General features: G+C 46.2%; 2 protein-coding genes across 3 annotated transcripts; both read right to left on the reverse strand.

Moving 5' to 3' along the window:
• Window positions 1–5422: 5422 nt before the first annotated feature.
• c3h6orf120 (chromosome 3 C6orf120 homolog) lies at window positions 5423–7840 on the reverse strand. The gene is made up of 2 exons (XM_030350480.1): window positions 7695–7840; window positions 5423–6836 (listed from the first exon to the last, which is right to left on the reverse strand). The coding sequence occupies exon 2, from the start codon at window positions 6785–6787 to the stop codon at window positions 6242–6244; it is 546 nt and encodes a 181-aa protein (XP_030206340.1). The 5' UTR covers window positions 6788–6836; window positions 7695–7840; the 3' UTR covers window positions 5423–6241.
• A 623-nt stretch (window positions 7841–8463) lies between these two features.
• On the reverse strand, window positions 8464–27579 carry npepps (aminopeptidase puromycin sensitive). 2 transcript variants are annotated; one of them, XM_030350455.1, is made up of 23 exons: window positions 27212–27579; window positions 24685–24769; window positions 24463–24540; window positions 24146–24267; window positions 23453–23560; window positions 22898–23098; window positions 22542–22638; window positions 22416–22449; window positions 21887–22001; window positions 21038–21202; window positions 19721–19825; window positions 19541–19601; window positions 19341–19450; window positions 17879–17942; window positions 17193–17332; window positions 15899–16033; window positions 13305–13524; window positions 12642–12784; window positions 12357–12413; window positions 11977–12084; window positions 11289–11444; window positions 11013–11060; window positions 8464–10125 (listed from the first exon to the last, which is right to left on the reverse strand). In XM_030350455.1, exons 1-23 carry the CDS (start codon window positions 27503–27505, stop codon window positions 9976–9978), a joined length of 2796 nt encoding a protein of 931 aa, XP_030206315.1. In that variant the 5' UTR covers window positions 27506–27579; the 3' UTR covers window positions 8464–9975. The 2 variants fall into 2 exon arrangements, with proteins under 2 accessions (XP_030206315.1, XP_030206314.1); XM_030350454.1 differs by having other exon boundaries at window positions 24679–24769.
• Between the last annotated feature and the right edge of the window lie 295 nt (window positions 27580–27874).

Below are 27874 nucleotides of genomic sequence, written 5' to 3' on the forward strand. Positions count from 1 at the left end.
ACCTCCCACCTCCACCTCCTGATTCTGAGGAAGTAGCAAAGTCATCAACATATATCCAACTGATGAAAATATGTTAAAGATACGTATGTATGCATGCATGAGGAGTCACCGGAGGCTGGCGTATGAGCTTATTTTAATGGTGCTACAGTGTTATATAACTCATTCTCTATGACGGGTGCTATAGTGTTATACAACTCATTCTCTAGGACGGGTGCTATAGTGTTATATAACTCATTCTCTAGGACGGGTGCTATAGTGTTCTATAACTCATTCTCTATGACGGGTGCTATAGTGTTCTATAAGTCATCTCTATGACGGGTGCTATAATGATTCTATAACTCATTCTCTATGAAGGGTGCTATAGTGTTCTATAAGTCATTCTCTATGAAGGGTGCTATAGTGTTCTATAAGACATCTCTATGACGGGTGCTATAGTGTTCTATAAGACATCTCTATGACGGGTGCTATAGTGATCTATAAGTCCTTCTCTATGACGGGTGCTATAGTGTTCTATAACTCATTCTCTAGGACGGGTGCTATAGTGTTATATAACTCATTCTCTATGACGGGTGCTATAGTGTTCTATAACTCATTCTCTATGACGGGTGCTATAGTGTTCTATAAGTCATCTCTATGACGGGTGCTATAGTGTTCTATAACTCATTCTCTATGACGGGTGCTATAGTGTTCTATAAGTCATTCTCTATGACGGGTGCTATAGTGATCTATAACTCATTCTCTATGAGGGTGCTATAGTGTTCTATAAGCTCATCTCTATGACGGGTGCTATAGTGTTCTATAACTCATTCTCTATGACGGGTGCTATAGTGTTCTATAAGTCATCTCTATGACGGGTGCTATAGTGTTCTATACGTCATTCTCTATGACGGGTGCTATAATGATCTATAACTCATTCTCTATGAAGGGTGCTATAGTGTTCTATAAGTCATTCTCTATGACGGGTGCTATAGTGTTCTATAACTCATTCTCTATGAAGGGTGCTACAGTGTTATATAACTCATTCTCTATGACGGGTGCTATAGTGTTATACAACTCATTCTCTAGGACGGGTGCTATAGTGTTATATAACTCATTCTCTAGGACGGGTGCTATAGTGTTCTATAACTCATTCTCTATGACGGGTGCTATAGTGTTCTATAAGTCATCTCTATGACGGGTGCTATAGTGTTCTATAAGTCATTCTCTATGACGGGTGCTATAGTGTTCTATAAGTCATCTCTATGACGGGTGCTATAGTGTTCTATAAGTCATCTCTATGACGGGTGCTATAGTGTTCTATAAGTCATCTCTATGACGGGTGCTATAGTGTTCTATAAGTCATCTCTATGACGGGTGCTATAGTGTTCTATAACTCATTCTCTATGACGGGTGCTATAGTGTTCTATAAGTCATTTCTATGACGGGTGCTATAGTGTTCTATAACTCATTCTCTATGACGGGTGCTATAGTGTTCTATAAGTCATCTCTATGACGGGTGCTATAGTGTTCTATAAGTCATCTCTATGACGGGTGCTATAGTGTTCTATAACTCATTCTCTATGACGGGTGCTATAGTGTTCTATAAGTCATTCTCTATGACGGGTGCTATAGTGTTCTATAACTCATTCTCTATGACGGGTGCTATAGTGTTCTATAAGTTGTCTCTATGACGGGTGCTATAGTGTTCTATAAGTCATCTCTATGACGGGTGCTATAGTGTTCTATAAGACATCTCTATGACGGGTGCTATAGTGATCTATAACTCATTCTCTATGACGGGTGCTATAGTGTTCTATAACTCATTCTCTATGACGGGTGCTATAGTGTTCTATAACTCATTCTCTATGACGGGTGCTATAGTGTTCTATAAGTCATCTCTATGACGGGTGCTATAGTGTTCGATAACTCATTCTCTATGACGGGTGCTATAGTGTTCTATAACTCATTCTCTATGACGGGTGCTATAGTGTTCTATAAGTCATCTCTATGACGGGTGCTATAGTGTTCTATAACTCATTCTCTATGACGGGTGCTATAGTGTTCTATATGTCATCTCTATGACGGGTGCTATAGTGTTCTATAAGTCATCTCTATGATGGGTGCTATAGTGTTCTATAAGTCATCTCTATGATGGGAGCTATAGTGTGATATTACTTACTCTCTATGACCGGTGCGCTTCGGTCGTTGATGGCTGTCTTCTTGAGCCGGGCACCTTTACAGATGTCTGAGAGCAGAGCTCCTCTGTCCTTGGTACCATCGCGATTCAATTTGGGAGGCGTCGTGTTTGCCTGCAAGAAGAACCATCTTCAGGTTAGTGGTCGGGGAATGTAAATCCCAGCTGAAAATGGTCGGGGTTCCAAGCACCAATATCTGCAGTATACCTGTAGGCATGCTTGAGCACGTTGCTCTACCGGTTCATTGTAAGTCACGTTGGTTAAAGGCTCTGCCCAATGCCTTAATATTAATACATCCGTCCAAAACAATGGATTGATTGTGGATTAATTGTTCTTCAACAATTGCCATGACTAATGTGGATTGATCTTAAAGATTGCGTATCCCTCACTTGCCATTCTTACTTCCAAAACATGTGTACTGTACAACAACTGAAATTAGTGCAGAATAACTCTAGGATGGATTGTTAACCACCAAGTTGATGATAATCGTATGTAGTATGTATTGTGTTGAGGAGGTAATTATTTAATAGCAGTTATGTTAATTTGGCTGGCCGAGGCCGAGACAAGTGTCGGACAAACGTACACACACCCCCTTTACTGACCTGGCTGAAGGTGGGAGGAGCGGGAGGAGGCGGAGGCCCCGGGGGAGGGGGGGGAGGAGGGGGCATGCTGGTCTTGGCACTTCTGAGTCAGGGGGTTCACCGACTCACTGTGGAGGTAGAACACTCTCGCCTGGAGAGAGAAAGACAAACAACCGGGCGTCATTCTCACGATAACCATTAATCAGACCAACTTCCAATTTTACGGTTGTATTGCGGAGGACTCAAGGAAGTTCAGTGTAGTGTGTGAAGTTGTTTGGACGAGCAGTTCTGAGGAAAACTTCAAGGAGCAATACTGAGGCCATCCCGTCAGTCTGTTTGAAACAGGCACGTTTTGAACGGGCACTGTACTAGTTATAATAAATCCATGTATGCAGTGGATGTGAATTGTGACCCAAAAGCAGTGGATGTGTTTTTTTCTATCAGAAAGGTTGCACTGAACAGCAGGTTGCACTGAACAGATTTCCCTATTGACCTTTGTTGACATTTTTAACTCATGACTTCCTGACTGTCATTGCTGTAGTTAATCCAACATGTATTCTGCGGCAGCAGCAGCATACAGGGTGCAGGAGAGGAGGCACAGGCCGAGAGATGTATGGTTGCTAAGGGGTGCAGGTGAGTGGATCTTCCCGAACCAGTTGGCCTCTCAGGGATCATTGTTGATCCAGCATGTTAGGCTGGCGGCTGCCCCACCCCTCCTCCCCCCGCCTTACTAAACGCTACAGCAGGTTTTCACGGAGGGAAAACTAAAGGAATGTCACTGAGCAAGCTTGCCAGTCACAAGCAGAGACAGCTAGCTTACTGCAAATGCACTGCTGCTAGGCCATGGCAGAGAAAGCTAAACTGTTTATAAAAAAAATTAAAGAATAATCGAATATCTGCTGGGTCCGCATAACCTCGGCCAAAGCCACAGATATTCCAGAGCGGCAGAGGATCCTTTGGAATAGTTGTGGCTTCCTATGGGTTAAATTTCTGTTTCAAATCTCAAGAAAGGGGAAAGATGATGGGTTCCTCTTTTACAGCGGTGGAAAACCGAAAAAGGAACAGCTGCACTGAGAAATAACTAAATTCCTGAACTACTAGTTTTTACTCCCTCTGACAATACTGTTTCCTTTACTTTGCCAAGGCCCTTCAGAACACAGATGCATTTGTTGGACAAAGCTCTTATACTTGTTCTAAAGTGAAGTTACTTATTTAAAGAACAGTGTGTATACCTCTACTTACAAGATTACAGTACCGTGAGGTCTGAAGTAGGTCACGGCTCAACTTGTACTTATTTTGGCATAGGATTGGGCCATGGTGAGATACACCTGGAAAAAGTAAAGGTAATAAGGAAGTGAGCCTCGGTGCTCGACGAAATAACTCTCCTTCTAGGCCCACTGACTGACAGTTCTAGCTTTCTTACCCCGGCCTTGTTTGCAAGATTGTCCCTACGGAACCACAACTATTCCTCGAATAAAACTCACCCGAAAATAATTAACAGAATCAGTCTCAGATATTGAGTGATGTACCAAGTACATGTATATACAAATATTCACACACAACCTTGGTTAATGCGAACGGAGAGTCGTTGGGGGTTAATAGCAGAGGAACAACCCTTCAACACATGATCCCTACAGCTGGTAAACATGCGACCTGTCCGTACTGTGAAGCACACCAACCAATTGAATAGTGACTTACCTTAACTTACAGGGGGTGGACAACCTCGTCCTCAGAACCAACATGAATGGAAAATGTTGCTGTGGCAAAAGATCCCAGTGTCCATAGTGGAAGTGTTGTCGTTGCAGTATAATATTACGAATGTTGACCCACGCTTACGCTAGCATGGAAATAGCCCCAAATGTAGCCTGCTAACCAAGAGGCTTGGTCGCGGCGCAGGCTAGCGCAAGTTGCTACCTGCTAACTAAAGTTATCCAGCAACACTTGCTTAAGTTGGCTAGCAACAGTAGCTAAAGTTGGTTAAAGTCGGCTAGCAGAAGTTAGGTAGCAAAACTAGCCAGTCGCAGCTAAAGTTAGCTAGCAGTACTAGCAGAAGTTAGCTGAAGATAGCTAGCAGAAAAGTGTATTCCTGGGCCAGCTGTCAGTGTCAGCACCGTCCGCTAATTAGCTGCAAAGTACTTCTGATAATGTAAACACCCGCCCGCTATACGATAGAAGTGTGGGAGTGCCTTTTTCGGTAACGTCTGCCCACTTTATCCGCGATTTCAGATCGAAACTACAGCATTTTCTGTCCAGTGTTGAGCTGCAGGCGAAGATGTACTCTCTCGCCTGTTTAGGAGTTCATCGTTAGCTCGCATGGAACCCGGAAATGGGCCGTCCGACACAAAATGGAGTCAGGTAAGCAGCCCACCGTAACACGAAACACACCTAATAACCTGTACCTGTAGAACACACGTACTAACCGGTACCTGGCGAAAACAAAACCCCTTCCAGCAGAAAACTCGACATGAAAACACCCATTAGCTGCAACATTAATTCTGTTACCCAAAGTATATCAAACAGACACAAAAATGTATTAGATTAAAATAAGAAAAGCCTAAATAGTGGAAAATAGTGACTTTAGGTTTTTAGATTATAAAACCTTTTCAGTTTCCCAATTATGCTTTTATTGTCCCTTTCTAGCAATGACATTAAAAACAACATTCCGACAAGTGTGCAAAGATCATTTCTTTAATCAGAAACAGTATTGACACATCACTAGTTGCATGAAACTGCATGGCTGTTCACCCCAAAGACAACGGTTCGAAAGGCACTGTTGGAATGTTTTTGCTCATTGGTTAAATCAATATTTGATGCATAAGTTAAATTCAACCAAAGGGTGTGATGCTGATATCGAGAGCTTGTCCAACAGGCACAAGTGAACACACAAGTTATCAAACTGAATTGTTCAATTATTGACAATCTAGGGTGTTAGCATTTCTGCGTCTCCAAGTGAAAACTGGAGATTTCAGAAGGAAGTACAAATATTCAGCAACAGGTGTATTGCCAAAATTGTTTCCCCGAGAATAAGCGCACTCAGATGTAGCTACTTAGATAGAAAAATAGACAAAAGTAAGACAAGTTGTGGGATCTCATTACTTGACATGCAACAATGTCACTGCTCAGCCAGTCGTGCCATTAGGCACATATGTCTTCATCTAGGATTTTAGAAAATATTTTTGCCTCCAAAAATATTTAATCTGATTTCCTTCGGTCACTCATTACTTGACTTTAGTTTGAAACGGGAGACAGCTCTCTCTAGAGGGACGAACAGTACCTCCTCTACAGATGAACAAAACATATCACCTCATGATTAGTATGCTTCTCATCATTAAGACTGTATCAATCTGTGTGGGAGAATCATATAAATATGAATATTAATAAGCATGGCCTGAATAAATTACCGACGTTCATCCGGGGAGGCGGGGGCCTTGTTGCTGCCAGTGATTAGAGACAGACAGAGTGGCGAGCCTTCTGATACAACCCCGCTCAGAATAAAATCTCCACTATAATTTTCAACAGACCAATTAGAATAGTCCAGAAGATCGACTCCTCCTCCTGAAAGTCCTCCTCGGAGCCCTGGGGGAACTTCTTGCGTCCACCTGGCTCCTCAGAGGAGATCTTCTCGAAGGGGTCAAGCTTCACAGTCTGGTCGTAGAAGACCCGCATCTCAAACTCACTCTCCAGGTAGGATGGGTGGCCATAAATACCGATGCCAACGGGCCTCACAAAGTCCCCGGGCACAACCACCAGGTCCTGGCCGCAGGTGGTGGACTGCAGCTTGTACGTGTCGAAACTGGGCCGCAGGGTCTTGTCGGACACGTACAGGTCGGCGTCTCCCTTCAGGCTGCGCATGAGAAGGACGATCCTCCCGTCGTGGTTGAGGCGCAGGTAGCTGTAATTCCCGGCGCCGATGTGGCCCTGGACCACGTGGAGCAGCGTGAACTCCTGTGGCAGGCCGTCCTCGTCCGTGGGTGGCTGGAGGCCCCCGGCCTGGGACAGCAGCAGCAGAACTAGGACGCTACAGCACAGCATCGCGACAACCGCATGTCAGGCTGTCAACGGCTGGATGTCAGGGAGGAACCTGAGGAGCAGCAGAGCAGGTTGCACATCTGGTTCAAAAACTACAAAAGACCACAGTATGTCTATACACAAGAGTATTAGGAAAGAAAAGGGGAGACAGTCAAAGTAAATGTAAACAGTTCAGGCTTGAATTATTGGCTGCTATCTATATGCTAGATAATTGAATATATATATTATTGAAGAATGGTCTTAGAGAGTTGAAAGAACACAGCAGCCAGACTCACTTTATTAGTGTTTTGTTACAGAGTTTAAAAGGACCCAGCAGCCAGACTCACTGTAATATGATTTGTTATAGAGTAATAAAGGTCGCGACAGTCAGACTCGCTGGATACGTGATCTGGCAGATGGGTTTTAAACCAACTTCTCAGGTTGACAAGTGGAACAAGTGGTTTGGCTCTTAACCGCTTCTATAAATAGGATGATTAAACAGCTTGACCTAAAGCAGTGAGGGGAGTGTTTTCTAAACCTTTCCGTCATTACAGTCAGATATAGAAAGAAAAAGAGACATGGCAACAAAGACTATGTATTATTACTGCTAGAATATAATTGGAGCTGGTTGCTCAAAGCTACAAGCTACCACGTTTAAAAATAATTAACCAGACATGCCCATGTCAAATTGTTTTTACCCTTGGATTATGTACGTTTGTAGCGGGAATGGGATGTATGTTGACGTAATGCTAGGTTAACACCGATCAGACTAGCTCTCAAAGCTAACAAACCTGCAATGCTAACACAATGCTAAAGCGAAGCTAATTACTGATAACGTGGTGGTAAGAGTTGCAATTGCGAAGTCAGAAACGGACTAGTAACTTAATGTTCGATATTTTCCGGAGCACTATTGAAACGATTGATGACTTACAATTCATCGCTGTCATTATTTACACGCCCGTTTCCCGACAGGTAGCTTTTATTATTTTTTTAAAGCCACCTGAAACAAAAAGTTCAGTGAACTTCCTCTTCCTACAGCCGGATATGTAGAACTACTGCCCCCAGAGTGCAGTGCGGGACATGCAATTGCAACTCATGGATTTTAATATTATAATTAAAATGTATGTGTACTATAATAAATACAATTCAGACTACCGAGGATTGAAAATCGTATAAAACATAATAATCCAATGTTAAGACTTATTTTATTATAATTAGATATTACGTCAGATACATTAGATAAGTATGAGACTGCTGTAAACAAATGTTATCAGTTCATAGTAATTGAAAGTTGGTGGTGACTACTACTAGTCATGTAATTAAAGTATAAACATACCCCAGAAGGTTGCTTTATTGTACCACAACTTCATTTATTTCAGCAAAACAAAATTCCCACCCATCATTCATGCTGAGTCTTCCATCATTACCATGTTGAAACACCAGAAAGTTGAACTGGATCAAATCAAAAAATTACATTTCCGGCTGCGTCATTGAATTTCTTTCTCCATAATCAGACTGATTTGATTATTTTATACAGCATTCAACTCAACCACATTTAAGTCTCGCCATTTAGTAATCTGCCATGATTGCTAGGCCACTGCTAAAATATCTTCTACTGTTTCATTGAGTGTTCATTTGTAGATCAATGGTTTTCATAAACACTCACACCACATTCAGAAAAATCAATGGAACCAAATGGACACATTTTGTACTCTCTCACTTTAATGAACACCAACTGTATGTTTAAATCATAAAAGCACAACAAATGTTTCAGGGTAAAGACAGCAAGTTGGATGATATTCTCCGGTAATGTTTTTTTTTTCTTTTTTAAATATAAGTATTCAGCGCCACATCAAAAATGGTAAATTCTACATAGATGTTTACTAGTTTAATAATTGTCACATTAGATTTCCCGTGGAACTCACTACCACTTAATATTAATAATTATTATTATTGCAAACCAGTTGACCAATTTAAGGCTTCTGAGTTCAACAGCGTAAGAGGAACACATCACATCAAAGACCGAGCCATCGCGCCAACTCTACAGGATCACCTGATGTTATTTCAAAGTAAAAGGCCCCAAAAGTAGTGTCATAATCATAATACGTTATTTTCTTCTTCAGAATACACAATCATTCTAGCATTTAAACAAATCACTTTATCTGGCGTCCTATGAAAGATTTGTTTTTTAGTCATTTTGTTGAGGGGAGTGGCTGTAGAGGCGGGGGAGGTGCTTGCTTTACACACCTTGCGGTCTTGGATCGCTCCGGAACTGTACGGGCGGAGCCTAACGAGACACGGGTCGATGATATGTGGTGGGGGGGGGGGGGGGGGGGGGGGGGGAGGAGGTGCGCTGGAGACAGGTCATCATGAACATTGCCGTCTACGCTTTCCAGGACCGTGGTCCGCAAGAAATGCTTGCAAATATACAGTATACAACATAGTACCATGCTAGCGCTGCTCGCTCATGCTAATCGCTAGGTTAGCGGCGGAGCAGGGCAGCGGAAGAACGCCGTCACCGGGCGAGGCCGCGCGCCTCGGCCCCATTCTGCCCACGGGCCCTCGAGCCCGTAGCCGGCCACAGGGATCGCCGGGGGGGGATTGGACATGAAATTGAGAATGGAAGAAAGGTCACAAAGAAACACGGAATCATGCATGAAGAACACGGGATTCAGTTTCTTTCCAAAACAACTGGTGGTGGATATGCATTAGGCCCAGTGAACCAGGGCAGTAATCTAGCAGGTGTGTGTGTGTGTGTGTGTGTGTGTGTGTGTTGTTTTAGTCTGTGTGTGAATGTTCCATGTGTGCATGTGTGTCTGTGCGTGCTGTATAGTGAAATCACCGACGGTTGTCTGGTCAGGAGTTGTGTCCCCAGGAGGCGTGTCCCCAGGAGGCGTGTCCCCAGGAGGCGTGTCCTAGCGTTGAGGGAGGGCAGAATGGGAGCAGCGAGGACTCTCTGTAGCAGCAGAGTCTCTAGGTGTCCAATACTTGGCTAAATTCTTGGCGTTGGTCTTCTTGCGTTAGTTATTTTTTTTCTTTTTATATCAGTTTCTTTGAAGAAGAGGCAAAACAAAAAGGGGGAAAAGAAAGAAAGAGAAGAAGCTGTTTCATCTGCTCTCCCGTGGCGGGGGGGTTGGAGAGAGGGAGCCGGCTGCTAGACAGGGCAGGGGGGCGGAGGAGGAGGAGGAGGTGGTGAAGGAGCAGGGCGCGGCTCAGACGGTAGGAGGGCCTTTCCGCTGCAGCAGGTACTGGTGGATGTCGTCGGTGTCCCTCTTCAGCCAGGCGGCGTTGAGGAGGATGTTCTCGCAGCACTGCTGCACGGTGCGCTCGGCCGCGGGGGCCTGGTGGCTCTCAAAGAAGCTCTGGATGAGAGAGGAGGAGGAGGTGTGTGAGGGGGTCATGGGCGGGAAGACGGCACCATGGCAAAATAAACCCAGAAGGCACGCGGGGAGCCATCAGCTTATTACACGGCTACATGTTCAAGAAATATAACAAAAATGGATGGTCTTCATCTACAATGATATTGATATAAAGTTCAGATCTATTCTGCGGTGGAGAATAGTGTCCATAGCAACGGTTTGTCATTCATAGCAGTGGGACGCTCTTCAGATATAACAGACTGCTGAAGGCGGTAATTGACCATTCAGAAGAAGTACTCAACAAATCTATTGAATATAAATATATCTGATATATCAAAGACAGGCTGGGAACAATCAACGCCCACTATCAACACTAGAGTAGCTACACAAAACTAGTAATAGTGCTGCACGACCTGGGGTACAGAGATTTGCTAGAATTTTAAAGACCAAGTGTCACTCTACTACTTAGATTTCAATACAGCTTCATGTTACGAGTTAACTTGCAGATTTCCCCCGCAAAATACTGGCTTACATATTGGTCCAAATGTCCAATTTCTACGGTCAACAAATATACATAGTTTTACACCGTGTGGATTTTTTAAGCATTCAAGAAGATAGATCTGGACTATAGACCAGGCAGCACAAAGTTCTCCTTTATTTCACTATGGAGCTGTCATCTTGGCTTTATGGTACTTTGACACTAAATTGTGTTCTTCCTCTTTATCTACAGAGGTGGAAGTTATCCAAGATCAGTTCCCCGGTCATAAATATGTGGCTCGATTCAACAACGTCACTTGATATCAAACTATTTAAATCGTGACGATAGCAAAAAAAAAAACACAGAAACACTAACATCAGTGTTTCGGTTATTTTTATAAAAATGTTCCTACCTTGACCTCAGCTGCCATTTTCTCATTAGCGAATCCATCTACAGAGAGCTGCAAAAAAACAATGAAAGTAGAAGGTAACCAAGTAAATTAACCTATTAGTGACGGAATACACGATAGATGATAAAAAAAACGAACAATTTCAATACTGAGACAAAGAAATACCTCAAGCCGATTGCAACGTTCACAATTTAAACCCCACAAAAACATTCATAAACATAACAACTCCTAGTATGCAAAGTTATCCGACATCGTTCGTCCATCCACGGCCGCGCCCACCTTGATGAGGCGTGAGATGAGGAAGCCGCCCTGGTAGCGGTTGTGTAACTCCTCCCAGTTGTCCTTCACAAACTTCCAGGCGGCCTTCCGGCCCTGCTTGCTGCCCTCGGCCACGCCCCCGATGACAGACACCGTGTCCTGGGGCCGCACGTCGTCCTACACAACCCCCAAGACAACACGTCAAAAAACTGGCTCTCGAAGGAATCTTGAATCAAAACTGCGCAACAGCACCCCCTAACTGCACCGGTCGTCATCGGGTGTGACGTGAATATCTGACGCTAGGCGACAGCGCAGGATTAATTCACCCAACCTGAAACCCGGTTTCAGCCGCAATGATCGCCTAGGTGTGCAACCGTGTTCGGTTCAGGCTTCCGTGTTTACATGGCAGCTTGGGCACTAAATGCACCTTATTTGAACACCCTTCTACTATGGATGGATTTTGAGCTGCTATTTAACGGCTAGATCAACCTCACATATGGTGGTAAAATAGAGGCCCTTCAAGTCACGACTCTGCAAACAGCCCTTGCACACGCAGGGTTGCTGCTGTTCCCGTGGGTGTCTTCAGCGTGGGTGCTTGAGCAAACACCAGCCAGCACAGCCTAGGTAATGAAACCTTTATTCACTCCAGTCTGGAGAGCAAGCCCCACGCAGTAGGGGTGTGAAAACGTTGATGGCGGGGGATACGTACCGACAGGGCGAAGATGAGCACCTTCTGGATGAGGTCTGGGGCGGAGATGGCTCCCAGGACCCTCTCGATGCGGTTCTTCTCCTCTTGCATGTCTGCTTGCTTGTGGAGCTGGGGACAGAGTGGGTTGTTTATTGTATCGGGTGTTTCAGACTATTTATCTTGCATGTATCTTGTTCTGCTTTGGCTTTGTTCATTTGCCTTCTCAATGAAGCCCTTTGAATTGGAGAGAAAGGAATTGAGAGAGATCGAGCGAGAGATAATGAGAGAGAAAAGGCAATGAGAACAGTAGAAAGAGCCAGACCAAGAGAGTCACGGATATGAGAGAGAGGGTGAGAGAGAATTTGGGGAAGAGGGCAGGCAGCCAATCAGAGAGTCTGTACCTTCAGCATGGTGTCCAGTGTTGCACTGTCCCCATGCTTCAAAACCGTTAGATACACCTGGTGAAGAACACAAGACAACGTTTACACATCCTCTACACTCAGAGTCTTGGTGATGTTGGTGCCACCAAACCGGATCAATGGGTGCATTAGCAGTGATGGGTGGTGGTGAGGTTCATGGCGATGGTGGAGTTGGTCCAACCAAGCAGGATCAGTGTGTTTTAGCAGTGCTGGGTTGTTGTGGTTCATCAGTGTGTTTTAGCAGTGCTGTTTGGTGGTGTTTCTCACCGGGCTGCGGAGGTCGGCAGACAGGACCTGCCTCCCCTCGACGTGCTCCTTGAAGCGGAGGCGAGCCTCCTCCAGCGTTGCTTTGTGGCCCGCCTTGCCCAGCTTCCCTAGGACCAGGCCCCGCAGCAGGGCCTCCAGATGGCCTGCACAACAAACACACGCTGGTTACCACGACGACAAACCGTACAGGGCTCCCATTGGACGGTTCCAAGGGGTAAATCAGAATGAAGATAGGGATAGATAAATAGATGGATGAATATCTGCATTCTATACATATAGCTATCAGTCCAGACAAAGATAGATATATTTATAAATGTTTTTCATTTATATTGTATATAGTTAATAAAAAAATATATAATAAAAAGGTATATCTTGTATTTGTATTTTAAAACCATACCGTTGTATTCACAGCTTTAATATCTTGTACTTATGTTTGATATCTGTACCCTTGTATTCTTATCTTCTAGTCATACAAAAAGCCTTCCTTTTATTGCCAAGCATTCCAGGCATAAAAGTGAGGCGCACACTCTGCAGAGGCACACCTTTGACCTCCGGTCCACCAGTTGCGCCACCCCGCCTGCCCTCTCCCCAGGCTTGCTCTTCCACCCCGCCTGCCCTCTCCTTCCCCAGGCTTGCTGTTCCAGCCCACCCTCTTGCCCTCACCTTCCCCGGGCTTACTGTCCCAGCCCAGGCTAAGGCCCACGGGCGTGAACAGGTCCCTGATGAACTCCTGGATCTCCTCGTGGAAGTCTGTGTTGGAGAGCAGGGAGGACAGCACGCCCAGGTTGCAGCTCAGGTCGCTCCACACCGTGTAGTTGGGCTCGTTGATAAAGGCCTCCATGAGCCGCAGCACATCCACCGTGCTGATCATCCCTGCACGGGACTGGTGGGGGGGGGGGGGGGGGGGGGGGGGGGGGAACCAAAATAGAGGGTGGAAGCAAAAGAATGAGGAAAGGAGACATTTAGAGAGAAAGAGGGAGGGAGGCGAGTGACAAAAGGGAGGGAAAAGAGAGTGAAAGAGTGAAAGGGGGAACGGGATAGGGACAGATAAAACAAGAGGGGAGGGAGGGACACAGAGGGAACGGGAGAGACAGACAGAGAGAGTTCACAAGGAGAAGCCAGACATAGAGAGAGGATTAGAGAGATTATGAAATGAGCTCATGGTGGTTCGCATCCACCAGTCACCTCCTTTCTGCTCATCCAAACCCACCAACCGAAGTGTGTCACTCCCCGGTTAACAGGTTGACTCATAGCATTGACCTCATAGCATCAGCCGTGCTGTATGGGGGCAGACACATCTCTGTTCCATTGTCAACACCCAAGCCCACTTGTGTTCTTTGTAACCTTGGAAGGAAGTTAATCCACGGGCGTTCAAGGTCAATTTAAGTTCAACCTCAGGCAGAAGCGGAAGTCGCTGTCTTCATCGAAGATATAAGGTTCTTAGTGACTCTTGCTCACTCTTTTAGCGGTGATATCAACGCTGCACTTATTTAGACTTATTCACAATATCAACGAATGAGTAGAAAGCAGAAACAAGTCGAAACGCAAAATAAAGGCGAGGAGAGAAAAGAACGAAGCAGCAACACGGTTTCACAAAACCCGCATGATAGAAACATCCTCCACACACCACTCGTTCCTCGTGAACTCTACGCCTCTCCGAACTTTACACTGGGGGCCTGGCCGGTTAACTCTAGGTAAACTAGTCCAGAGTGGTAGGATATTTACATTCATGCATACGTCCGGGTATAATCCGGAGAATGTCCACTCTACAGTGCATTTGTGAAAAGGCTATATAATAACCACACTTCCCTAAACACGCAAAATGTACCCTCAACACACACAATGTACCCTAAACACATTAACACAGTGGTCCCTCTTATGTGATCCTTCTAAAGGTTTCTTCCCAATGGTTTTTGGAGAGTTCTCCTAGTCCTCCAGTCATTAAGGGCTATATGATTAAACAGTCAAGACTGGAAGCAACACCATGCAACCTAAAGACACGGCCCCTGCACTAGTTAGGGCTAACCTGAGCTGGTCCCCGTTACGAGATAGATGCAGGCTAAACAGAGGCCGCTGCAGTGCTCTGTAATGAGTAACCCATCCCGCTTAATGCGTAACAGGAAGGTGAACACCAGCCGCCTGGTCGGCAAATCATCATCACGTTTGCGTAGCCACATACACCAAGACTAACCCCCCCCCCACACACACACAGATCTAGCTCCCCCCACATACACACAGCCCCCCACCCCTAATACACACACACACACACACACACACACACACTAGCCCCATCAAAGCCTCCTCCTCCAAGTAATTTCCACACAGCAGATGTGTTCCAACTCCGGCTGCGCTGCAGGGAAATGGTCACATGACACGGTGTGTGTGTGGGGGGGGTGAAGACTCGTGTGTGAGGGGGTGAAGACGCGCGAGTGAGAGCTAGGCGGTTTCTGATAGATGCTTTAATCCTGTTTTGGATAGAAAAGCCTCGTTCCGGGAAAACCTCAACCTGCGCGTTTTGCGTCGCGTTTAGCCTCCAAACAACGCGTCACGCAAGATTATTATTTTTTTTTAATTAGTGTAGGCCTACGCTTTAGAAAAAACATGCATGTGCGGGTGCACTGCGCGCGTTCATGAATTCCGCGTTCGTGTTTGCCTCCCTGGTGAGCTCGGCCAGGAACCGCTTCTGGTTTTCATATGCTACTGATTAATTCATACATAAATGCAAACTTCTTTTTTCTTTTCTCGGACATGTGGGCCGTTTACATTTTATTATACCGGCCATGCGTGCGTGCAATCGGCCAATGTCCGGCTATAGCCGGCTAACGTGAACACTAGTGGTGAAACGGATCAGTGTGTCCACGGTTCGGTTCAGATAACCGTTTTGGGCCTCGGTTTCGGATACGGTTCGGATTAGGATCATGTCCGTGATAGTAAAAAGGCAGACTTTTTTTTTGACGGAGGGTCGCTGACAGGCTGAAGGGAGGGGCGGGAAAAGTCTCATTGGCTCGGGCAGCACTGGAGAGAATGCATTCCGCTGGGTCCTAAACACCCTTTTGTATCGGACGTAGGCTACAGTAGGCAAAATACGCTACATAAGGCAATGCCTTCATGAAACCGAAATCCGCGGATCTCCAGAATGCTCCGAACTGTGGTAAACGAACCCAACGGATTCGGATACAATTCGAATCCGCTGCAGGCCTAGTGAACACTGGTGTGTTTATGTATGCGTGTGTGCATCCAGGTGTGGGTGTACTCACCAGGGAGAAGAGGTCGTTCTGCAGTCCCAGACGGTCGACAGGGGGCAGGCTGAGGTCCCGGACCCCCGGCAGCAGACTCTCCAGCATGGAGGTGCTGTACTGGAGCCGGTAAAACCCTACGGTACCCGGGTTTATCTAACACACACACACACACACACACACACACACACACACACACACACACACACACACACACACACACACACACACACACACACACACACACACACACACACACACACACACACACACACACACACACACTTTAGTTTGTCAACTGGTTAGTGCGTCTGCATCTCTCTAGCAACAACGTGACGGAGCGTGGGGAGCTTGTCTTTTGTGATCTAGGGCGTATTTCCAAGTGAAACAGGATATTCTTATGCTACCAAATGGTCGGATTTGATCCTTCAGGTTTTGGTTTGATCATGCAAATAGCACCAGACAGAAGGGTTAGCCTGCGCGGCGTTCTAGCCTATGGTATGCTAGCCCAGGGTATGCTAGCAGGGGTGTGTTAGACAGCTATGCCTACAGAGCTTCCTTGGAGAGTATGCTACAGGCTATGTGAGCTCTGGAAGCTTTAACCCTAGCTAGCGAGCGACCCATCCGCAATCTGTTCTTCTCAAAGTCATGTCACCGTTTATCTCACAAGTCTGTGCAATGCACACAAAGCCTGAGGCGTAGCGAGACTAGAGTAAATATGTACAACGCGAGCACAGGGTAATGAATGAAGAGAGGAGGACGCAGAGGTCGCCAACCTCAGCTCATGGCTAGCTTACTGCTTGTTAATGCTAAACACACAACCACAGGCTATGGTTGGACTAGGATGTGGTGGAACAGAATACTCAATGATTGAAAACCGAAACTTTGCATGAGGGAAATAGGTGTTTTGTTTAAGTCCTAAAAAATTACATTTCCTAAAACACAATTCAGAGAACCGTTTCAGCCTGGAACACGGCAAGACCCAGGTGTATGTTGTCCATGAAAGCATTGCAGTGACAGTGAAGTGACCTCTGATGGTATGAGTCAAGTTTTATCTTTAATTGCGAGATGCAGATATATACGGGTTGCGGAGATTCATTGCAGCTTCAGTGTAAGCTGCACAAAAATATCTAAAAGGAAAATCAAAAAAAGCTCTTCAAACTAGTGCTCTGCCTCCCTGGCACCTTCAGGACCTTAAAACCTCCAGGAACTACAACTCCCACCAACCCCCTCACCAAAGCGCTCGACCTGGCTCAAGTCTGAACCGTTGCCAGCTAGGGTGACAGCGGGGCAGCCTGGTGTGACAAGGACGTACCTTGACCCACTGGTCTGGCCGGACATTGTTGAGGGTGATGGTGGCGTCCGTTCCATCCAGCAGCACCTTGTGACAGGCGTGGCTAGGGTCGTCGCTGGTGCAGATGCTGACGGGCACCATCCAACTGGGACACTCCTCGGCTGGGCCAGCAGAGGGGGAGACACCGTCAGCCACCACATGCACTTGGTTCTGACATGTGCAGGAAATACTAAGTTCCCGTAGCAAGCCCTGGTGTGATGTGACTGCTAGTCAGTGTGATAGTAGATATGGGCCCAGCCCTGGTGTGATGTGACTGCTAGTCAGTGTGATAGTAGATATGGGCCCAGACCTGGGGTCATGTGCCTGCTAGTCAGTGTGATAGTAGATATGGGCCCAGCCCTGGGTTGATGTGACTGCTAGTCAGTGTGATAGTAGATATGGGCCCAGCCCTGGGGTCATGTGCCTGCTAGTCAGTGTGATAGTAGATATGGGCCCAGAGACCTGGGGTCATGTGACTGCTAGTCAGTGTGATCGTAGATATGGGCCCAGCCCTGGGGTCATGTGACTGCTAGTCAGTGTGATCGTAGATATGGGACCAGCCCTGGGGTCATGTGACTGCTAGTCAGTGTGATAGTAGATATGGGCCCAGCCCTGGGGTCATGTGCCTGCTAGTCAGTGTTGCATTAGTAGAAGTGGACCCAGCTCACCGGTGTGTGGTCCACTGGCACAGAACTTCTTCTGAGAGAGCTTGATGATGCGGTCGTCTCCTTGCTAGGAACCAGAAGGTCAGAAGGTCAGGCTGGCTCCATGAGATGCTGCACCACACACACTGTTTACTATAACTACTGAGTACTCCCTAGACCCGTTCATCCAAAGAGACTTAGTGACTAGGGGTGTAACGATACACGTATTGGTACCGAACCGTCACGGTACAGGGACTTCTGGGTGGTTACAGAGGTGAAATGCAGTGCGTAAATGTTGCGGACATAGCGTTTATATGGCGAATGTAAAGGCTTGTTATGCGATGCAGAATTTAAAACCTGAGGTCAGAGTTCCCCACGGACCATAGCCAAAGTATACTTCTCCGACTCCGTAATCCTCGAGCATTCGCAGTTCTCCGTCTGGGTTGTCGGATACGCAATGCAATTCGCCGCCCGATGGATCTTATATGTTGACTACAAACCATGTAAGTAGCGTTGTAAATAAACTTCCAAAGCTTTTCAAATCTTATTTGGTGTTTTATTGGTCCTTAATGCGCAATTTAAACAATGTACAAAGTAAATAAGGTGAAAAGTCAAACCAGAGAAGTGATTCCGGAAATGATTTTGTTATAGGACCAATCACAGCCCTTGCTGTCTCCGTTGCATGACGGATAGGTAAAAAATATCGGATGCCCATCGTAAGCTACAGAGAGGGTCTCCGACAGGCTCTCCGGCTGCGGAGAGGGCTCACCGTGTATACGAACAGCACTTTAACATGCACACGCATTTGAAAAAGGCACCATTGAGGTGTTTCTATCACGGTTGTTGTGGAAAAAAAAAAAGCAAGCTGTGCAAGCTAGCCATATACAAGGCTATTGGTGTTTTCATGGCTGCTGATCTACGGCCATTCTCCAATGTTGACAAACAAGCAGTTTTATTTAATTTTCCTCTTAACTATGAACCGGACCGTCCTGTACCGTACCGTGACTTCAAAACCAAAGTACGTACCGAACCGTGACTTTTGTGTACCGTTACACCCCTATTAGTGACGGAGTACAGCTACATGTGGGTAGCAGGTACACTTGCAGGGGGCCTCTCGTTCTAGGATGCCTCCAGGTAGACTGTGGACACTTGGAGAACCCCATACCTTTGGCTGGACACCCTGACGCTATCCCTGCCCCTGGCCCTTCAGTTGGAACAAGTATTACAACTTTCTATTTTACAGCAGTAATAACATTAACAGTCTCCCGTCTTCATCTGCCAACCAACGCTGCCAACAGAGTCCAGAGAAGGCATGCATCTCATACAGATATAGATGGATAAAATGGTATGCGAGGCCGTAAGCAGCCAGTATTTTCAACCGGGCCAGAGTTCTTTAATTAGATATCAAATATTTGCCCTTGACTCAGTGTGGTCCTTCAGAGGGTAAACATCAGGGTAAGAGGGTGCGGTGGGGGTCGAGGCTTACTTGTTCCTGGTCCACTACTATAATAGGGAAGCCCATCTGTTGGGTCCAAGAGCTCATCACCTCCGCGATTGGCTTCCCACTCGCCTGTCCCAGGCAGTCCCATAGGTCCTCTGGGAGAGAGGCGGGGAGTCAGAGAGGGTGGGGAACCAATCAAATCGATTCTGGACAATGACAAGGCCGCCAGCCTGTGTGTGCCTTACCTGTCGATGCATTTTTATGCTGGAACTTCAATAGATAGGCATTCATTCCTTTCCTAAAATCCTACAACAAAATACGGAAGAGGCATGGCTCACAAACGGCAGCAAAGTAAACCAAAGGAAGTGTAACAACATGGAGGTCGGTGTGGCAACAGAAAGGTGTGGGGGGCTGGGGTGATCTACCTGGTCTCCGATGTAGTCGTGCAGCATGCGGATGACCGACGCGCCTTTGCTGTAGGAGATGGCGTCGAAGATCTCGTCCACTTCCGACGGGTGGCCGACGTTCACCTGCAGACCGCACAGGGAACGTTACGGGGCACACAATTTGGCATCATTTCTAGGGTTTTTACATTATTATATTCATATAGGAGCTCTCTGTAAAGAAAAAGTGTGTTGGGTACGATTTAAGAGCCATTCGTTTAGAAATTAGTTGGAGATGGCCTAGGCTTCTGTTTGCTCTCAGTAAGAGAGATTCTCTGTGAGAATATATGTCCCTAGTTGGCTGCACCTGCCCTAACCCTGACCCTCAAGGAGGATCCAGGAGGCAATCATCTGTTCAGACATGGTTTCAAACCCGCCCCGTTCTTGATAAACGTGTTTGATTGGCCCGATCTGGCCAGGCCTGCTTGAAATCTGTCTGAAGGGGAGTAGGAGGTGGGCAGATGAATATACCAGTGCAAATTAAACATGAGCACGAAGATTCATGTCTGGTTCCCTGGCTAGGTACCGGATACCGGATAAACAGTATATGTTGTGGTCAAAGAGCAGATCAGTAATATTATCTAGCCATCAAATGTTGACAAGGAAATGGTCAATGAGTGGGGTAATAGTTTGGTTGATATATTCTTATCTTTACAGAAACCATTCCCTGCGTTTAAGGGAAGTCAGATTAGTTTGCATAACAACAACAGGAAGTCAGATTAGTAAACAAAGCTACTACAGTGTTGCACAAGTTTTCACATTGGCTATTCTACATGCAGTATTATTTTACAAATTACAACAAAAAAAAAGGAAGCCTGCATTTCAGGGAAAAACAGACACGCACACAAGCGCACACGCACACATGCGCACACGCACACAGGTTATTCTTGACAAAACTAAAAGCACTACTCAGCAGCACATGTGGTTGCACTACAGTAAACACAATGAAATATTAATATGCATGTTATGCATCTCTCAGTATCGTACACCCTTGTATGCGGCGGAGCATGTTGCATCGCTCAAACAGTGTTATGCAACCGTTGATTCACTCTATGACCTGCTAGTCCCCACTGTTCCCTACATATCCTCCCCTTTCTGAGGGCCCAGCCCTATGTAACCTGTGTGTGTGTTTGTGTGTGCGCGCGCGTCTCATAGGGGTGTGGGTGTGTGAGTAAGTGAGAGTCATTGATTGTAAGAGCCACATATCTGTGTGCGTGCTTGTTTGCCTGTACGTATGTCTGTTTGTGTGTGCGCGCCGGTGCATGTATGTGTCTACGTGCGAGTGTGTGCGTATCTGACCTCAATGGGGTGGCTGTTGTCCAGGGCGTCCAGCTCCAGGGCACGAGTGTAGTCAGCGGAGACGAACTGGGTCCAGATGTCGTATTCGGGGAAGCAGTGGTCCACACACAGGTACTCTATCCAGGACGCAAAGCCCTCGTTCAGCCACAGGTGGGTCCACCATTCCTAACACACACACACACACACACACACACACACACACACACACACACACACACACACACACACACACACACACACACACACACACACACACACACACACACACACACACACACACACACACACATTAAAACAGGGTGCTGTTATCAATCACTTATTTAACTTATTCAAGTAAGCTTACAGTGACAAGCTCTGAGAATCACAATATTGTTCTAAGCCAGCTGCACAACAAGAACCAGAGTGCAGGAATGTTGTGCTCAGCGTTGGAAACTCACCAACCCTACATACATCCCTGCATAGCAACCACAGCAACCTGTTCCACTCCTCCTGGCGTTGCTGGGTTACATAACAGCGACGCTGCAGGAGACGTACCACGTTGGGCTGCTAACCGATAGCCAGGCTGGTCATTAAGGACCTGTGGCCATAGTTATGGCGTGGTTAAGGACCGGGCCCCGTAGCAACGCCGTTGTGAAGGGCCAGCGTCCATAGCAACACTGTACTTCAGTGCCGGGGCCCTTAGCAACGCTGTTGTCAACGACCAGGTGCCATAGCAACACTTGACAATCCATTTCTAAGGAAGATTTGATGGTTACTTACCACCAATGGTTACCACCATCAAAGTTGGAATGGTGGTGGAGTTTAACACGTGTTAAAAGCGCTAGGCGGGGGTTCAGTGTGGATAGTTACCATGGTGACCAGGTTTCCGAACCACTGGTGGGCCAGCTCGTGTCCGACCACCAGAGCCACCCACTGGCGAGAGGAGGAGCAGGAGTTCTTGGGGTCAATGAGCAGTGCCGTCTCCCTTGGAAGGGTCGGGGAACACAACATGAACACCCCAACTCTCAGCACAACAGACAGATGCTTCAGCCATAAGGACGGTGGACAGTCAACCAGTGTAGGAAATGCCATTGTTTTACACAAGGGCTTTCTGGCATTGTGTTGCCCCCGTGGAATACATTCAGGGTGTTTCACCAAATATTCTACGCGTCAAATGAAATGCAAATAAAAGACAAAGAAATCGAAGTTAACCCTACATCCCAATACGGAGGTTGATTCAAATTTCATGTGCAAAATGCCCTGAGCCCCATTTAATTCCTTCACCTGAGCTAAAGCAACAATCGGGCCACGGCAGCCCAGAACAGTGACTACTGTTACATTATGATGTTAATCCCCTTCTTTTTGATCAATGTCTGGAGCCCCAAACTAAACACTGTACCTGTATGTGACCAGACCCCAGTTCTCCATGGCACCTGCAAAAAGGAAGCATACATTACATACGAGCCTCTGGCACAGTCCAGCCACAGCATGTTCTACTGGAGGAACGAAAATCAACCCCACTCACCAGCGGCAAAGTCAGCGATGGCTATGAGATCAATTTTAGGCAACGGATAGGGAACATTGAAGTAGTCTTTGTAGAAGGGTAAGGTTTTGATAGCGACCTGCAAAGACAATGGGGGGAGGGATGTATATGAACATGGATAAATGCCAGATATAACTTCATGAATAATAGAAGATGCGTTGGCAGTTTAATTCCACGGAAGGAAGCTAAACACAAAGCTAAGAAGAATGAAAGGTAACCGGCTACCCATCATAAAGGAAACCGGTCGATCAAGATCTGAAGCCTAACCTGCCAACCTAAAACCCAGTTAACTTGCCAACCCAAAATGGTCATGCGGTGGTAAAGGTCTGAAGTCTCACCTCCAACGCAAACTTCCCCTGCTCGGCCTTGCCCAACGGTGTGTAGACGCGCACCAGCACACCGTCGGATGATTGCCCCTCCACGAAGTCATACTCTCCGATGACGAAGGCCACCAGGTACGTTGACATGATGGGTGTGGTGGCGAACTTCACCTCCACCAGGCCGGCGTCCTCGGGGTACGGCTTTCTGTCGATTACATTCTGGGTCGGAGAGACACGGGGCACCAGTTAGGACATAGGACTGGGTCAGTGGCTTCTCAACCGGTAGGTCACGACCCATAGATGGGTCACAGAAGGGGAGCGAGAAGGTCGCAGGTCGCCAGCAATTTATCATTTGTATGAAAAAGTCTTCTGAAAGATAGATGCATGCATTAACTTGGTCTTTAAATTTCCATTTCACTAGATTTTCTTAGAACGCTGTAGTAAAAATGACATGCATAGATCGCCTTTTTCGACATACTACTGAGAATAAAATGCTTTGTTTAACTAAAAATAAAACTTATTTTTAGTTAAAATTTTTAGTTAGGGTTGAGTGGATCAGAAACAGGCGGGTACCATGTTGGACAGCGCCACGCGCTCCTTGGGCACGATCAGGGTGATGTCGAAGGTGGCTTTGATGGCGGGCTCGTCCCAACAGGGGAAGGCCCGGCGTGCGTCCGTGGCCTGCGATGGGAAGGCGCCAGAAATGGAGGGGGTGGGGATGCGGAAACCAAGCGGGGAGGGAGGGGGGTGGAGTCAGAGAGAAAAGGGGTCAGAGTAGACAACATCAGCAAGAGAGCAAGGATCTGCAGGCACTTAACACACAGCCACACCACACAGACAGTTCGGATGACCATGTCAGGTCAAGGAGCGCACTAACTGATACACGTTTCAAATGTTAGATTTGTTTTGTACAAATTTTTGTTGTTGAGCTTCAACAACACACACACACACACACACACACATAGAATGACACACTCACACAAAAATAGAATGACACAGAGGTGTTGGGCCATTTCTGGACATCATCAGCACAACCGGCCATGTTGCAACACGCAGACTCGAGGCTCCTCTACTCCCAGGAAACCATCTGTTGGTGTGTGTGTGTGTGTGAGAGTGTGAGTGTGTGGGTGTGTGTGAGCGTGTTAGTGTGTGTGTGCGTGTTGGTGTGCGTGTGCGTTGGTGTGCGCGTTTGTGTGTTTGTATGTTGTGTGTGTGTGTTGGTGTGTGTGTGTGTTGGTGTGTGTGTTGGTGTGTGTGTTGGCGTACCTCAAACTGTGTTACAGCAGCGTAGCGGACTTCCCCGGAAGGACTTGCATATTTACTTCTATAAAACCCCTTCATCTTGTCGTTGAGCTCCCCCACAAAGTCAATCTTCAATATAGCCGACCCTGGGGGTGGGGGATAAACACACACAAGTGTAAAATAGAAAGTATGCGCACACACAATGTCACACACACACACACAAACAAGTAAATGTACAAACACACACAAACACACACAATTGGCGGCTGTTTGTTTTTGTTCCGCAGCAACAAAAGAAACGACGGCCTTGCAAAGCATGGGGTAGAGAGGAGGGGGCTTACCTTTCTGGAGGGTGCTGGGGAACGAGAGTGTGACCTTCTCGTCTTCGTTCTGGTAGTTGAACCCTGTTGCGTTGACCTCTGGAAGACAAACGGCGAAAACGTGACTCAAACATCCAGGGCATTATGTGGGTTGGGTTTCGGGACTTTTGATGAGACTAATTCAAAACTTCACGACAGTGGGGTGGGGGGCTGTAAAGGAGTGGAACTATCCCTCACCCTCACCTTCTCCCCCTTCTGGTACGAAGGACGCTGTGATGATGTCGATGTCAGCGCAGTTCATCACAATCTGGTTGGTGGGCTGCGTCACCTGGGAAAACAACACACTCAGTACAACTCACAGACCCTATCCATCTGAACTCTACAACCGACCGATAACGGAAAGGTCCATATCAGCCTTTCCAGTATCCAGAGACAAATGTAGCACTCTACCAGCGGGGGCAAATCCAATCAGAACCTGAGCCAAGCTGCTAAAGGCTACTGCTTTAGGCTAACACCTGCGTAGAGGCCAACACCTGCTATAGGCTAACACCTGCTATAGGCTAACACCTTCTAAAGGCTAATGTGTACCGGAGGCAAACATGCACTGGGATCACAGACAAACTCGAGGTAGAGCAAACAGGCTAGCACAGCGTTAACAGGACAGAGCTAGCAGGCTACCTCCTGGAGATCATGGGCTAGTGATTTGAATAGGAAAAGTGCAGCTCAGGGCATTCAGAGTATTACACGGGAGATTGAAGGCAGTAATTATAGAACAAACCCATTGGCTGATGGCACCGGGCCACGGTTGTCAGCAAAACAATAGACCTGCGGATGCCATGCCTTAAAGGAGCTTTAAAGCTGGTCTTTCACCTCAGCAGAGGATTCTTCAAATATTTATATACACACAAATATAACAGTGGATTATATCCTTGGGGAAAAAAAGGAAACACAGAATAGGAAAACTGGGATTTTCCCAGTGTTTCTTCACTCAAAATCAAAATTCTAAATGTGTGAGTTCCAATAAGGTTCTGACAGAGTGAATAGCATGATGACTTCAGATCGGACTTATGTTGGCAGATTATGGATTTTCGTCTACGGAGAGAGAGAGTGAGAGACACGGGATACAGAAAAAAGCCCCACGTTTCATATCCTAAAAACCCTTGCTTTATCGACACTGTACAGAAAGATGAACACAAACCCATGGTGCAATGGCCAGACAATGAAATGTATTGGAACAATATAAGATAAACTAGAGCCGTTTCTCGATTTGTTTTATCAATCATTATAAAACACAATCGAATAACACAATGTCTAGTGATATTCACAGCCTGTCGAAACAATTACTAGATAAACAAAGATACTGGTGATAATGGTATTGAATGAATGTCAAACTAGTAGAGATAAATACCAGCAGATCTTGGCCGAAGCAGCATACTGAATACACAGGTATAATTGATAAAAGGTAGCTATATTCAGTATGATATAGCAAACATTAGCTGTAGCATGTTGGATTGATGGCCACATCAAAATTACACAACGTTTGTTGGCCAGCATATCTCATGATGCAAGAAAGACAACCTTATGAGAGAACCGTGCTAGTTTTTTTATATATATATATATATATATATATATATATATATATACACACACCAAACATCCGTTCTTAAAATGGAACACAGACCGATGTTTTCCGTTTTCCGTCAACACTCGTTGGGCTGTCTTCATTATTAACTCTTTCTTGTGTCGTCATCTGGGCCACAAGGTTAGCTATCTGTGGTGAAAAACCCTAATGCAGTGACTCTAATCCAGGGGTGGACGCATCCTAGAGGGTACGTGAGCAGGTTCCAGGGAGTACTTTGTTATACCAGTATAAAAATATATTAAAAGCTAAGGCCAATAAAGTTATGACTGAAAAAATAATAAAGCCAAAAAAGGCCACGCAAATATTAATACAATTTCTAGTTTGGTGTTACTCAATGGGATGAGGGGCACCTTGAGCCGTACCGATGGAACTCTGAGTGTACACAAGACAAAATAGGGAGGTTGGTGAAAGGGCTAGCTATCTGTCATGGATGGCTTGGTTGGTAGATCGCTAGTAGCTGTGGGGGTTAGTGGGTAGATGGCTAGTGGGTCTATGTTATAGCTTAGTGGGTAGCTGGCGAGTTATCCGTCAGGGGTGGCAAAGTGGGTGGATGGTTAGGTATCTGTGGGGGTTATTGAGTAGGGGTTAGTGGGTAGATGGCTAGCAGATAACGTTATCTGTGATAGCTTAGTGGGGAGATGGCGAGGTATCTGTCCGGGTCGGCTTAGCGGATAGATTGTCACCTTTCTGTTAGAGTTAGCGGTTAGGCGGATGGTTAGCTATATGGGATAGCTTGTTAGATAGATGACTGGCTATATGTGATAGATTAGTGGATCGATGGTTAGCTATCTGTGATAGCTTAGTGTGTAGATGACTGGCTATATTTGGTAGCTTAGTGGATAGATGACTATCTATCTGTGAAACGATTATTGGGTAGAAGGTTAGCTATATGTAATAGCTTAGTGAGTTGAAGGCTAGCCATCTATGATAGCTTAATTGCTAGCTACCTGTCAGGGATAGCTTAGATGGCTAGCTATCTGCGATAGCTTAGTGGGTAGATGGCTAGCAGTCTGCCGCTAGCCTTCCAACATGGCAAATTAGCTGGCTCGCTGAATTGATTACATAACAAGATGCCCGCCATGCACAAACACATCAATGCACACATTCACTGGCGCCGTAACTACACACCTCAACCGCAGCTTCCAGTTTTCCTTCAAACGTGAAGTCAATGAGATCGGGCTTCAGACATAACCCATAGTTGACTGGGAAGACGTCAGTGGGCAGCCGGACGAAGGGCCTCCTTTCAGGCATGGTCGCTCTGTTTGGGCTGACAGCGTTGACGGAGACGGCGCTATGGATGTGAACTATGAATTTGATTTTATTGAAGTTACGCAAAATGGTCCTCGGCAGCAGAGCTGGAAAGCACGTCGAGACTCTTGGTATGAATGCGTGTGAGACCCAGCGGCCCAGAACCAACAACATAAAAATCCGTACTCTGTTTGCCCCGATTCAGTCCTCCCCTCTCACTTCAAAACCAAACAACTACTGATAGCGGTGCGTCAGCGCGTCGCCTCTACACCGGAGACGTCAGCGCGTTGTGGAGGTTGCGTGCCTTCTCGCATAAATGTCACGACATTTTCGACACGTTCATATAGCAAATAACTCTCTGTTTGTAAAAATTATATGAGGAAAACAAGTTTTGTTTCCCCTTTATGAATTTGATATAATAATAATAACAAGAAGAACAAGAAGAAGCAGAAGAACAGAGCAAGAACAATATTAATAATAAGAACAACAATAATAATAATAACAATATACTCCTTCTTTTTTATGATAATGATAATAATATTC

This window comes from Gadus morhua, chromosome 3 (assembly GCF_902167405.1).
Source record: "Gadus morhua chromosome 3, gadMor3.0, whole genome shotgun sequence".
Taxonomy (NCBI): Eukaryota; Metazoa; Chordata; class Actinopteri; order Gadiformes; family Gadidae; genus Gadus; species Gadus morhua.